Raw genomic sequence first — 15,195 nt, forward strand, 5'->3', positions numbered from 1 at the left:
CTCTTTCTAGTTAATCCTTCTCACTTTATATTTGCATTGACTGAGTGGAGGCTGCCTCTCTTCCACAGCACCTTCTGTCCACGGTGCTAAGTGTACGTTGCAGTAACTTCCCCTTTCCTTCCCCTGAAGTGCTGTTCTCATTGTGTCCATGGGAGGGGGGTTGTTTTTCTGGCTTGTTTTTGTTGTTGTTGTTGTTGTTGGTGGTGGTGGTGGTGGTGGTAGTGGTGGTGGAGGTGTTTTTTTGCTATTGTTTTTGTTTGCACAAAAACACACGCTTGGGACTAGGTACACTTGGGTATAGTCCAAAGGCCAAAGTTTGATGTCATTTTTCAGGAGCCCTCCACCATATTTTTGAGACTAGTTCTCTCATTTATGCCTTGGATGATAGCTGGGCAAGAAGGCTTGAGAACCCAATTAGCCTATCTCTACCTCCCCATTGCTGAGGTTACTGGGGAAAACTCATGTCCTGTGGGCTCTGGGAATTAAACTCAACTTCTCAGGCTTATGAAGAAAACATGTTAGCAACTGAGCCATTCCCAGGCCCAGGATGCTGAAGCTCTTGCTATACTCATGGTGCCTATCACATCATACTGTTATCCAGAATACTCATAGCTTGGTCCCTTTCTGTTAGAGTATTTTGTAAATTGAGTTTGGTTTTCAGACTCGGTGGTTGTTGTTGTTGTTGTTGTTGTTGTTGTTGTTGTTGTTGTTCTTCTTCTTCTTCTTCTTCTTTTTAAATGGCTGTGTTCTCTTGTTGAATACTTTAAAAATCAGTGCTACCTTTTTTTAAGTTTTCAACATAGTATTCTGACACATTTAGCTTGAATTTACAATAAGAGTTAATTATGTAGTTTATAATTTTTTATTTTTATTTTTATTAGATATTTGCTTTATTTACATTTCAAATAGTATCCCCTTTCCCATCTCCTCCCCTCTCTCCCTGCCCCACAATTTCCTGATTTGCATTCCCCTATTTTGGGGAATAAGCCTTCCCAGGACCAATGGCCTCTCCTCTCATTGATGTCTGGAATGGCCATCTTCTGCTAAATATGTAGCTGGAGCCATGGGTTCCCCTTTGGTTGGTGGTTTAGTCCCTGGGAGCTCTGGGGGTACTGGTTGGTACATATTATTGTTCCTCCTGCAGGGCTGCAAACCTCTTCATCTCCTTGGGTCCTTTCTCAAGCTGCTTCATTAGGGATCCTATGCTCAGTCTCTTGGTTGGCTGTGAGCCATGGATATTTTGATCCACCTTCCAATAAGGATCAAAGTATCCACACTTTGATCTTCTATCTTCTTGAGCTTCATGTGGTCTGTGAGTTGTATCTTGGGTATTCCAAGCTTTTGGGCTAATCACTTATTAGCAAGTGCATATGTTGTGTGTTCTTTAGTGATTGGGTTACTTCACTCAGGATGATACTTTCTAGCTCCATCCATTTGCCTAAGAATTTCATGAATTCATTGTTTTTAATAGTGGAGTAGTACTCCATTGTGTAAATGTACCACATTTTTTGTATCTATTCCTCTGTTGAGGGACATCTGGGTTCTTTCCAGCCTCTGGCTATTATAAATAAAGCTGCTATGAACATAGTGGAGTATGTGTCCTTATTACCTATTGGAGCATCTTCTGGGTATATGCCCAGGAGTGGTATAGCTGGGTCCTCAGGTAGTGCTATGTTCAGTTTTCTGAGGAACCACCAAACTGATTTCCAGAGTGGTTTTACCAGCTTGCAATCCCACCAGCAGTGGAAGAGTGTTCCTTTTTCTCCACATCCTCTCTAGCATTTGCTGTCCCTCGAGTTTTTGATCTTGGCCATTCTAACTGATATGAGATGGAATCTTGGTGTTGTTTTGATTTGCATGTCCCTGATGATAAGGATGTTGAACATTTCTTTAGATGTTTCTCAGCCATCTGGTATTCATTAGTTGAGAATTCTTTGTTTAGCTCTATACCACATTTTTGATAGGGTTATTTGGTTCTCTGCAGTCTAACTTCTTGATTTCTTTGTATATATTGGATAGTAGTCCTCTGTCGAATATAGGGTTGGTAAAGATCCTTTCCCAATCTGTTGGTTGCCATTTTGTCCTATTGACAGTGGCTTAGACTTACAGAAGCTTTGCAATTTTATGAAGTCCCATATGTCAATTCCTGATCTTAGAGCATAAGCTATTGCTGTTCTATTTAGGAAATATTCCCATGTGCCCATGTGTTCCAGGTTCTTCCCCACTTTCTCTTATACTAAATTCAGTGTATCTGGTTTTATGTGGAGGTCCTTGATCCACTTGATCTTGAGCTTTGTACAGGGAGATAAGAATGGATCAATTTGCATCCTTCTACGTCTTGACTGCCAATTGACCCAGAACCATTTGTTGAAAATGCTGTCTTTTTCCCACTTTTTTCCATCCTTTGTCACAGATCAAGTGGCCATAGGTGTAAGGGTTCATTTCTGGGTCTTGAATTCTATTCCATTGATCTACCTGCCTGTCATTGTACCAATACTATGCAGTTTTTATCATTGTTGCTCTCTAGTATAGCTTAAGGTCAGGGATGGTGATTCCACCAGAAGTTCTCTCTCTCTTTTTTTCCCCTATATTCTTTGTTTACATTCCAAATGCTTTCCCCTTTCCCAGTTCCCCACTCCCCATATGTCCCATAAACCTTCTTCTCCACCCATTCTCCAATCACCTCCCTCCTTTTTCTCTCTGTCCTTATATTCCCCTACAATGCTAGATCAAGCTTTTCCAGGATCAGGGCCCTCTCCTTACTTCTTCATGGGAATCATTTGTTATGCTAATTGTGTCTTGGGCATTCAGAGCTTCTGGGCTAATTAATATCCACTTATCATAGATTGCATAGAGTGTATTCTTTTGTGATTGGGTTACCTCACTTAGGATGATATTTTCCAGATCAAATCATTTGCCTAAAAATTTTGTGAATTCATTGTTTCTAATTGCTGAGTAGTATTCCATTGTGTAAATATACCACATTTTCTGTATCCATTCCTCCTTTGAGGGGCATCTGGGTCCTTTCCAGCTTCTGGCTATTATAAATAAGGCTGCTATGAACATAAGGGAACATGTGTCTTTATTGCATGCCGGAGAATCCTTTGGGTATATGCCCAGGAGAGGTATAGCAGGGTCCTCCGGAAGTCTCATGTCCAGTTTTCTGAGGAACCTCCAGACTGATTTCCACAGTGGTTGTACCATCTTACAGCCCCACCAGCAGTGGAGGAGTGTTCCTCTTTCTCCACATCCTCACCAACACCTGCTGTCTCCTGAGTTTTTGACCTTAGCCATTCTGACTGGTGTAAGGTGAAACCTCAGGGTTGTTTTAATCTGCATTTCCCTAATGACTAATGATGTTGAGCACTTCTTAAGGTGCCTCTTGGCCATCTGAATTTGTTCAGGTGAAAATTCTTTGTTAAGATCTGTACCCCATTTTTAATAGGGTTATTTGGTTCCCTGGGGTCTAACTTCTTGAGTTCTTTGTATATATTGGATATTAGCCCTCTTTCAGATGTGGGGTTGGTGAATATCCGTTCCCAATTTGATGGTTGCCGTTTTGTCCTTTTAACAGTGTCCTTTGCCTTACAGAAACTTTGTAATTTTATGAGGTCCCATTTGTCAATTCTTGATCTTAAAGCATAAGCTACTGGTGATCTGTTCAGGAACTTTTCCCCTGTGCCCATGTCCTCAAGGGTCTTCCCCAGTTTCTTTTCTATTAGTTTCAGTGTGTCTGGTTTTACATGGAGGTCCTTGATCCACTTGGAGTGAAGTTTAGTACATGGAGATAAGAATGGATCAATTCGCATTCTTCTGCAAGCTGACCTCCAATTGATCCAGCACCATTTGTTGAAAAGGCTATCTTTTTTCCACTGGATGTTTCTGGCTCCTTTGTCGAAGATGAAGTGACCATAGGTGTGTGGATTCATTTCTGGATCTTCAATTCTATTCCATTGGTCCACTTGTCTGTCACTGTGCCAATACTATGCAGTTTTTAACACTATTGCTCTGTAGTATTGCTGGAAGTCAGGGATACTGATTCCCCCAGAATTTCTTTTGTTGTTGAGAATAGTTTTAGCTATCCTGGGTTTCTTGTTATTCCAGATGAATTTGAGAATTGCTTTTTTTTAACTCTGTGAAGAACTGAGTTGGGATTTTGATGGGGATTGCATTGACTCTGTAGATCGCTTTTGGCAAGATGGCCATTTTAACTATATTAATCCTGCCAATCCACGAGCATGGCAGATTTTTCCATTTTCTGAGGTCTTCTTCAATTTCCTTCATCAGAGACCTGACGTTCTTGTCATATAGATCTTTCACTTGTTTGGTTAGAGTCACACCAAGATACTTTATATTGTTTGTGGCTTTTTTTGAAGGGTGTCGTTTCCCTAACTTCTTTCTCAGCCTGCTTATCCTTTGAGTATAGGAAGGCAACTGATTTGCTTGAGTTGATTTTATGACCAGCCACTTTGCTGAAGTTGTTTATCAGCTGTAGGAGTTCTCTGGTGGAGGTTTTCGGGTCACTTAAGTAGACTATCATGTCATCTGCAAATAGTGATAATTTGACTTCTTCCTTTCCAATTTGTATCCCCTTGACCTCCTTATGTTGTCTAATTGCTCTAGCTAGAACTTCAAGTACCATATTGAAAAGATATGGAGAGGACAGCCTTGTCTAGTCCCTGATTTTAGTGGGATTGATTCAAGTTTCTCTCCATTTAGTTTGATGTTGGCTACCGGTTTGCTGTATATTGCTTTAATGATATTTAGGTATGGGCCTTGAATTCCTGTTCTTTCCAATACTTTTAGCATGAAAGGATGCTGGATTTTGTCAAATGCTCTTTCTGCATCTAATGAGATGATCATATGGTTTTTTTTTTCTTTGAGTTTGTTTATGTAGTGGATAGCATTGATGGATTTCCTTATATTGAACCATCCCTGCATCCCTGGGATGAAGCCTACTTGATCATGGTGGATGATCATTTTGATGTGTTCTTGGATTCGGTTGGCAAGAATTTTATTAAGTGTTTTTGCATCAATATTCATAAGAGAAATTGGCCTGAAGTTCTCTTTCTTTGTTGAATCTTTGTGTGGTTTTGGTATCAGCATAATTGTGGCTTCATAGAACGAGTTGGGTAGAGTTCCTTCTGTTTCTATTTTGTGGAATAGTTTGAAGAGTATTGGTGTTAGGTCTTCTATGAAGGTCTGATAGAACTCTGTACTGAAGCCATCTGGTCCCGTGCTTTTTTTGGTTGGGAGACTTTCTATGACCTTTTTTATTTCTTCAGGTGTTATGGGACTGTTTAGTTCATTTATTTGATCCTGACTTAGTTTTGGTGTCGGATATCTGTCTAGGAAACTGTCCATTTCCTCCAGATTCTCCAGTTGTGTTGATTATAGGCTTTTGTAGTAGGATCTAATGATTTTTTGAATTTCCTCAGTTTCTGTTGTTATATCTCCCTTTTCATTTCTAAGTTTGTTAATCTGGATACTGTCTCTGTGCCCTTTGGTTAGTCTGGCTAAGAGTTTATCTATCTTGTTGATTTTCTCGAAGAACCAGCTCCTGGTTTTGTTGATTCTTTGTATGGTTCTCTTTGTTTCTACTTGATTGATTTCGGCCCTGAGTTTGATGATTTCCTGCCTTCTACTCCTCCTGGGTGAAATAGCTTCTTTTTGTTCCAGGGCTTTCAGGTGTGTCATTAAGCTGGTAGTGTATGCTCTCTCCATTTTCTTTTTGGAGGCACTCAGGGCTATGAGTTTTCCTCTTAGCACTGCTTTCATTGTGTCCCATAGATTTGGGTATGTTGTGTCTTCATTTTCATTGTGTTCTAAAAAGTCTTTAATTTCTTTCTTTATTTCTTCCTTGACCAAGGTATCATTGAGTAGAATATTGTTCAGTTTCCACATGTATGTGGGTTTTCTGTTGTTTTTGTTGCTATTGAAGACCACTTTTACTCCATAGTGATCTGATAGGAGGCATGGGATTAGTTCGATCTTATGTTTGTTGAGGTCTGTCTTGTGACCAATTATATGGTCGATTTTGGAGAAGGTACCATGAGGTGCTGAGAAAAAGGTATATTCTTTTGCTTTAGGATAGAATGTTCTATATATATCTGTTAAATCTAATTGATCCAAAGCTTCAATTAGTTTCATTGTGTCCCTGTTTAGTTTCTGTTTTCCTGATTGGTCCATTGAGGAAAGTACAGTGTTGAAGTCACCCACAATTATTGTGTTAGGTGCAATGTGTGCTTTGAGCTTTAATAAAGTTTCTTTTATGAAAGAGGGTGCCCTTGCATTTGGAGCATAGATGTTCAGGATTGAGAGTTCTTCTTGTTGTATATTTGTACATTTGATACTAACTTTGAAAAGTGGAATGCCTAAGTTGTTGTATGTTTATAATAGCTGAGGGGCTCTTGGCAGTTGATAGCTATTGAGAGGAGGAGGAGGATTTGTTTTCCTTAAGAGTGTAGCACACACTCTACAGAAAGCACACTTCTAAGAATATTTGTGTAGCACAAATTGGACTTGATGGGTTTAAAATATAAAGAGATAACAAAGTTGGGCAGATGAGAAAGAATTTGATGGATCTGGGAGGAGTTGGGAGGGCACTGAATAGGATTAAAGCACATTATATGGAATTCTCAAAGAACTAATTAAAAATGACGTCTTTGTTTTGTTGTTGTTATTTGAGACTGGGTCTTTAGTTTTTCTTAGACAGAGACTTACTTGATAGTTGAGGCTGATCTTGACCTCAAGAGCTTCCTGCCTTGTCCTCCCCAATGTTGGCATTATATGCACATGTTCTGTACTGGCTGGTTGTGAGTGTCAACTTGACACAAGCTGGAGTTGCCGCAGAGAAAAGAGCTTCAGTTGAGGAGATGCCTTCATCAGATCCAGCTGTAAGGCATTCTCTCAGTGGGGAGGGCCCCTTGTTGGTTGTACCATCTCTGGTAGTCTTGGGTTCTATAATAAAGCAAGCTGAGCAAGCCAGGGGAAGTAAGCCAGAAAGTAACATCCCTCCATGGCCTCTGCATCAGCTTCTGCTTCCTGGCCTGTGTGAGTTCCAGTCCTGACTTCCCTTGGTGATGAACAGCAATGTGAATGTGTAAGCTGAATAAACATTTTCCTCCCCAACTTGCTTCTTGGTCATGATGTTTTGTCCAGGAATAGAAACCTTGACTAAGACATGTACCATACCTATCTTAGGTTAATATCATCTTGATTAGCCAGTGTGGGAAGAAGCAGGTATCTAAATTGTGGAGAATTTTCTAGATAACCAAGGAATTGTCAAATAATTCAATGAAATTGCATAATTTTAAAGACAGTAATATTAGGGATAGGCATCTGTCTGTCAAGCTTCCTTAGAAGAAATCTGTGGAAGCCCATTCTGTGCTTTGGGAATGAAGACTTTCCCCCCAGTACTCAGCTTTGGTACACAGTTAGATACTGAATGGCAATGTTAGTACACATTGGAGGAGCGTCATAGACTACAGGATGAAGCTTGGAAACCTGTTCTTGATCTGAATGCTAAGCTGCCCTCTGTGGTTCCAAGCAGAGTCAGATGCTCGCTTCTCAGAGTTCCAGTGCCGATGTATTCAAGGGGTCATTGAGATGGTGTTTTGTATGTGTAGTCTGACACATTTTAGAATATTACTGATGTTATAAAATGTGAGTATGTGATGTGTGCTCATGACAGATTTAGGTAGTTACTTGCATGTCAATTAAATATGTAAATTCTTTTAACCTTCTTGGCATACAAGCAGTTCAAAAATACAATCTGATTTTTTTTCCCTCCCTTCACTTGAAAAGCAATGTTTTAGTGTTTGTCTATTTTCTAGTTTTCTGGTTTCTAAGTAGTTTGTGTTCTTGGTCAGAATGGTTCTCAGAAGGTATGTGGCTGAAGATACAAGATCATTTGTTTCCGTGCAGATGGCATTTTAACAGTTATATATGCTATAATTAAGACTTTATTTTTTTTTCTTTTTCTTTTTTAAGGAGGAATTCAGGGAACTTCGAGAACAGCCAAGCGACCCTCAAGCTGAACAAGAGTTAATTAATAGTATTGAGCAAGTCTATTTTTCTGCGGACCCATTTGATATTGTTAAATATGAGTTGGAGGTAAAAGGGAACTTTGATTAAAACACATCTAAAGCCCATTTTCTCAGTGCGTATGAATGAATTTGTGAGATCTGAAGTTTGGAGGGAACTAATATTTTTTTTAATAACACTAATAGATCTGTGATTATTGCAATATGAACTTAATGAACTGTCAGCCCACGTTATTAAGTGCACCTTCAGAGTACTGTTTCAGAAGCACTTATGTGCTTTTGGGATTTAATTGCTACTATGCAGCCTGTTGCTGTACTGCTTCTCACTTTACCAAAATATGTTCAAAATGCCAACTAAAATAAAATAAAAATTTAACTATTTAAAAATTAAAATAAATGCTTAGAAACGTTTGTAGGTCTATTTGTTTGACTGTAGATGTGCAGACTGGTTTCAAGCTCGTAGGTTTAAGTGAGTCTCCCACCTCTGCCTCCTTTATAGCCAGGATTACACCATACCTCTGCAGGCTTGGCTAGAGAACTGACTCTTGATCAGGAATGCATATTGTGCTGTAAAGCCTTCTGTACAAAACTGTCTGAATGTGGACAGTATTACGTTTATGGGGATTCCATAAGAGGAGTCAAAATAGCAAAATGAGTCTTAAGCTTGGGATCTGTTTCCTGAAATTCACAATTTCATGTGGTTTTTGCTATCTTCATGGTAACTTAAAGTGTTGCCTGTCACCATAATATTCAGGCTATTTATAATATTCCCAAGGGGGCAAATCTACATGGAAATGTCTTATAATAAGGTTACCAGGTAAAATATATAAGATCCATGTTAGAGCCTTTTCTTACTGTCTCCTGGCTGAAATCTTTAAACACTCCCGGCCAGGTGGCCCAGCGAGTCTGGTTCTCAGGAGCTAGACTAGCAGCTGTGGCTGTAGCAAGACTGGACAAGGTTGGAAGCCAAGGGTCGTGTAAAACACTTACCTAGGTTTGTGTAACTGGAGCTGAGTGACAGAGCGTGCAGAAGAATCTGAAGACAGTGGGCAGGGCACTGCCGCATGTGCACTCTATAGCTCTAGTTAGTGTAGTGGGCGGGGCACTACTGCTTGTGCACTCTATAGCTCTAGTTAGTGTAGTAGGCGGGGTACTGTGGCATGTGCACTCTGTAGCTCTAGTTAGTGTAGTGGGCGGGACACTGCAGCATGTGCACTCTGTAGCTCTTGTTAGAAGGGTTCTGGGAATCAGACCAAATTCAGCAAGTTTATTCTTCATTTACAATTGTTTTGCTATAGAAGCTTCCTCCTGTTCTCAATCTGCAAGAATTAGAGGAGTACAGAGACAAATTAAAGCAACAGCAAGCTGCAGTAAGTAAAAGCATTTCTTTTTGGTAAAACTGTACATGAAAACAGAGGTGTAGAGTTCACAGAAAAGTAACATGCACACATCGTGTTGTCTATCATGACTCAGACGACACATTTGTGTTGTCTCACACCTCTACGTTTTTCTTGCCCTTGCTTCTAGGGATTGAGATTCTTTCAGGTTCCTAGAGGTGACAGCTGCGTAGAGCAGATGTCTTAACCTTCCTAGTACTGTTAGACAGTTCCGCATGGTGCAGTGACCCCCCCAAATACTTCATAAATGTGATTTTGCTACAGTTATGAATTACAATTGAAATATGTGATATGTGACTCTTGTGAAAGTGTCCTTCTTTTCCCAGGGGTTATGGCCCACAGGTGGAGGCTCACTGACGTGGAGGTTGCTTTCTGAGCACCTGTAGGTGCCTGCAGAGGTCTATATATATATATATATATATATATGACACTCCTACCCATGATTATGTAGTGGAGCATTTTTTAATCTCACAGTAAAAGTCACACTTAACAGTTGAAATATATGTAAAGAAAATAGAACTGAGATTCAGAAAGTCACAGTTGTCACTATGTAACTATGACAATGGGTAACTTGTTGAACTTCCCTGACTCTTGTACTTGAAAAATGATGGGTGTACCCAGTACCGACATTTCTTTCAGTGCTAGGAAGTTCTGCAATTCTGTATTTGTTTTGTGTGAGGCAAAACTTACGTTTTTGAAATTGATGGACAATGAGGTAATGCTAACGTGGTCTTGCTAATTATTTTAAGCTGGAAGAGCATTAGTAATAAATCTGTTTGGATTTAACACATGATTACTACTAACACACCTACAAGTTAAGGAGATAAATGTTTCTCTTCCTTGTCTCAGAGGAGTGCTAGAAGGTCTTGTGGGAGGTATAGTAATGGTGTCAGTGCAGACGAACAGTAACTACACTGTAAAGTCATCAGAGTTAGGTAGGTGCTTTGTGCACGTGACATAAATTTCCATATGGCAGATTTTGTGGTGTAGAGCTTCCTGGTTCATTTTCTTATGGGGATTATATTATCTAAATTAAGCTATTGTTAGTCTTGAAAAATTTTTAGAATTCTTAAAACAATATTGAGGATTAACTTTGAATTTTCTTCACTAATGTAAAGCTATTTAAAGTTAGAATTCTTAAATGAAAAACTTCACAGTTAAAAACAGTATAGAAAATAATTTACATAATTTCAAAGATATATGTAGGTTAAACAAACATATAGAGCTAATACAGTTATTTAGTATGTTTAAAACAGCAGTTCTCAATATGTGGGTTGCAACCCCTTTCAAACCTCTATCTCTAAAAATACTTGAATTACAATTCATAACAGTAGAAAAATTACAGATATAAAGTAGCAATGAAAATAATTTTATAGTCGGTGGGTCACCAAGGCAGAAGACACTATCTTAAGGCGTCACAGCATTAGGAAGGTTGCAAACCACTGGTTTAAAATTGTGTTCTCATTTGGCCTGGGGAAGGGGAACTAACTGTGACCTCACTATATGCTTGCCCAGCGCAGCTTGATGCTAGATGTCATGTGTGGTTGAAAAGGCCCTAAAGCTTGAAAGCCTTGTGTTCATTATCATTGTAATATTAACCTGTGCACATTAAGATTATTCATGGGGTTGAAAAACAAACCTTACCCCCTTCATAGCATTCCAGCCAACCAACAAACACAAGACAAACCAATGAGAAAACCTGTGTATTTTTAGCTTTTTAAAGTAGGGACCAAGTGACTCATTTGTTTTCTTACATGGTGCAAGCCGTTTCCTTTCCCCATAGCTCTGTAAATTACCTCTGTAAATTCAGTTAACCAAATCTTGCCATAACACATTTCATTCATCTTTCCAAATCAGATCCTTTTTCCTTCAAGTTGGTTATGGTTTTCTTTCTGTTTGTTAAACAGGTAATGAAGCACTTCTCTCCCACATTCATATGACTATTTATTGAGTTTCTAGAATGGTGTCTATGCGAATTTATAATAGCTTCATAGTCTAGGTAAATGTTTTCAAGATGATCATTCCAATAGTGTTCTAGAAGTTACCAGGGGTGACTTGTATTATTGACTGAAGTTTGAAATAAATAGTGTAGTGGGAAGTGTGAGGCTTTTTCATTATTCTATTTGATTGAATGTTCTTATAGGTCTCTAAAAAAGTGGCAGATTTGATTCTTGAAAAACAGCCTGCTTATGTAAAGGTAAGATACTCTTTGCTGCTTGTTATAGTAAAATTCAAAACTGATTGAGTGACTTATTTGAAACTTAAAATATATTAACTATTATTCTTTTTTCTGTAGTGTGTGCATGTGCAAGCATGTGTGTATGTGTATATTTGAGACATTTTTACCAAATTGAAGAACCAATGAAAGTTGCTTTCAAGATTTTTGTGAGAGTAACTCAGCAGCATGGGTCATTGTAAAAGTATGTTGTTTTTTGCTCTAAATCTGTAGCTGGCTCTGTCCTCACTGGCAACAGTGTGGATTGGAGAGATGGCTCAGTGGATTTGGATGCTTAAGGCATAGTAGGCATGAGTCCCGATCCCAGTACCCATGTAAACAGTTGGGTGTGCTTTGTGTATGTGTGCCCAAGTGCTGTGTATTTGGAGATAGAAGGATCACTGGAGCTTGCTGGCTGGTCTCTGTGAGAGACCCTGTCTAAAAGGAACAAGGCCGAGTGATAGAGCAGGGCACCTAGTGTCCTCTGCATGGTACACAGGTCTCATAGTGCATGCTGGAATGGGGCCAGGAGAAAAGCCTTTAAGATTCATGGAAACCCCGTGGCTAACAGAAATCAGATTTGTCATATCCTTAACTAGTTTGTAAACTTTTCTTGGTAGAAACATATATAAATGGCTCTATTATTGGTATATATTCCTGAATGAAATTGAATGGGTTTAGATTTCCTTACAAACATTACTAAATATTTTGCCATCTATCATTGTGGAAATCAATTGGAAGTAGATATTTTAAATTACTTTTCATGCACTATACTACTAACAGTTTTCAAGTTTAAATATCATTGTTGCTGGTTTGTTTTCAAAGCCAGCTATTATTTAGTCTTTGCTAGAATGTCGCAGGAGTAGGAAGAAAGCAAAGGCCTGAGACAATAGTCTGTATCTACTCTTCCTGCAGGAGCTTGAAAGAGTTACATCACTGCAGACCGGTCTTCAGTTGGCTGCTGTTATCTGCACAAATGGGAGGAGGTATTGCTTTCCATGACTTTGCTCCCTAAACTCAAACTATTTCAAGAGCTACTGTGAGATCTACCATTGATAACTATGTCTGTAATGTGTAGAGTACCTTTCAGTAAGCAGACATATCTGAAAATTGCAACATATCTCCCTGCACATTATTTGTAGTGAAGAACCAGTGAGTCCCCCTCTTCTCTCTGTTATAGACTGTTGTCATATATAATAGAAATAGATGATTAAGAAAAGAAACAACAAGCATTACATAATGGAGTGCCAGTTTTTTTATTACTAGATCTACAAATAATGTTATTCTGTGAACTTTTGTACTGTTTTGAGATGCCTATTTACATATGTGTATGTATATATATGTATGTATGTGTATTTATTTATATTATTATTTCACTTATTCACTTTACATCCTGCTCACTGCCCACCTTCCTATCACCCCCTCCCACAATCCTTCCCCAACCCTCCTTCCCTCCTCTGAGATGGTGGTGGCCCCCTGTGTATCCCCTGACCCTGGCACTTCAGGTCTTCAGGCTAGATGCATCCTCTTCCACTGAGGCCAGACAAGGCAGACCAGCTAGAAGAACATATCCCACAGACAGGCAACAGCTTTTGGGATAGACTCTGCTCTAGTTTTTTGGGAGCCCCCATGAAGACCAAGCTGCACATCTGATGCATATGTGCAGGGAGGCCTAGGTCCAGCCTGGGTATGTTCTTTGGTTGGTGGTTCAGTCTCTGAGAGTCCCAAAGGTCTAGGTTAGTTGACTCCGTTGGTCTTCCTGTGGAGTTCCTATCTCCTTTGGGGCCCACAATCCTTCCTCTTCCTCTTCCATAAGAGTCCAGAAACTCCAGCTCCTGTTTGACTGTGGCTATCTGCATCTGTCTGAGTCAGCTGGTGGGTGGAGCCTCTCAGAGGACAGCCATGCTCGGCTCCTGTCTGCAAGCATAACAGAGTATTATTAATAGTGTCAGGGTTGGTGCTTGCCCGTGGGATGGGTCTCACGTTGGTTGGTCATTGGTTGGCCATTCCCCCAGTCTCTGCTCCATCCCCTGTGCCTGCATTTCTTGTAGACAGGATAAATTTGGGGTTGAAAGTTATGTGGGTGGGTTGGTGTCCCTGTTCCTCCATTGGGATCCCTCCCCTGCTACAGGTGGTAGCTTCTTCAGGTTTCATAGTCCCAGTGCTCTGATTCACAGCTGAGGTCACTCCCATTGATTCGTGGGCACCTCCCTTATCCCAGGTCTCTGTCTTGTCCTGGAGATGCCTCCCACCTCCCCACCCCTGTCAGCTTCAGAATTCCATTCATTCTCATGGCCGCCTGGCCATCTCTCCTGTCCCTTCCCACACCTGATCCTGAGCCCCCCATTTCCCTCTCCATTCCCTCTCCCACCCAGTTCTCTCCCTTCATCTGCCTCTTGCAACTATTTCATTCCCTCTTCTAAGTGAGATTCAAGCATTCTTTCTTGTGCCTTCTTTGGGTCTATGGAAAGGAGACTGGGTATCCTATATTTTATGGCTAATATCCACTTATAAGTGAGTACATACCATGGATGTCCTTTTGGGACTGAGTTCCTCACTCAGGATGATATTTTCTTTTTTTCTTTTAATTAGGTATATTCTTTATTTACCCTTCACATGTTGTCCCCTTTCCTGGCTCCCCCCTCCCCCGAAAATCCTGTAAGCTATCTTCTTCCCCAGTCAACCCACCCCCACTTCCCTGCCCTGGTATTCTTCTACACTATGGTATTAAATCTTTCCAGGACCAAGGGCCTCTCCCCCATTTGGTGTCCAACAAGATCATCCTCTGCTGCTGATGTGTCTGGGCCATGGGTAACTCCAGGTGTACTCTTTGGTTGATGGTTTTGTTCCTGTGAGCTCTGGGAGTACTTGGTGACTCATATTTTTGTTCCTCCCATGATGCTACAAACCCCTTCAGCTCCTTTGGTCCTTTCTCTATCTCATCCACTGGGGACCTTGTGCTCAGTTCCATGGCTGTCTGAGAGTTTCCCCCTCTGTATTTGTCATGCACTATCAGAGTCTCCCCAGTGACAGCTATATCTGGCTCTGGTCAGCAAGCCCTTGTGGGCATCAACAATAGTGTCTGGGTTTTGCAACTGTATATGGCATGGATTCCTAGGTGGGGTAGTATCTGGATGGTCTTTCCTTCAGACTCTTCTCCACTCCTCCTGTGGATGTTTCCTCCTCCTAAGAAGGACTAGAGTATCCATACTTTGTTATTCCTCCTTCTTGGGAATGGTTTGATATATAAATTGTGTCTTGGGTATTCCAAGCTTCTAGGCTAATACCTACTTATCAGTGAGTGCATACCATAAGTGTTCTTTTGTGATTGGGTTACCTCACTTAGGATGATATTCTCCAGTTCCATCCATTTGTCTAAGAATTTCATGAATTCATTGTTTTTAATGGCTGAATAGTGTTTATATACTACATTTTCTGTATCCATTCCTCCATTGAGGGACATCTGGGTTCTTTGCGGCTTCTGGCTATAAACATAGTGGAGCATGTGTCCTTATTACATGCGGGAGAATCCTCTGGG

At 40.2% G+C, this 15,195-nt stretch overlaps 1 protein-coding gene across 1 annotated transcript in view; it reads left to right on the forward strand.

Moving 5' to 3' along the window:
• Positions 1-15,195, forward strand: part of Vps50 (VPS50 subunit of EARP/GARPII complex) — a 113,926-nt gene that overhangs the window by 14,396 nt on the left and 84,335 nt on the right. Inside the window, exons 3-6 of the mRNA XM_052173201.1 lie at positions 7,993-8,115; positions 9,344-9,415; positions 11,586-11,639; positions 12,573-12,643. Coding sequence (XP_052029161.1) covers positions 7,993-8,115; positions 9,344-9,415; positions 11,586-11,639; positions 12,573-12,643 — 320 coding nt within the window. The remainder of the gene's footprint in view (positions 1-7,992; positions 8,116-9,343; positions 9,416-11,585; positions 11,640-12,572; positions 12,644-15,195) is intronic.

This window comes from Apodemus sylvaticus, chromosome 2 (assembly GCF_947179515.1).
Source record: "Apodemus sylvaticus chromosome 2, mApoSyl1.1, whole genome shotgun sequence".
NCBI lineage: Eukaryota > Metazoa > Chordata > Mammalia > Rodentia > Muridae > Apodemus > Apodemus sylvaticus.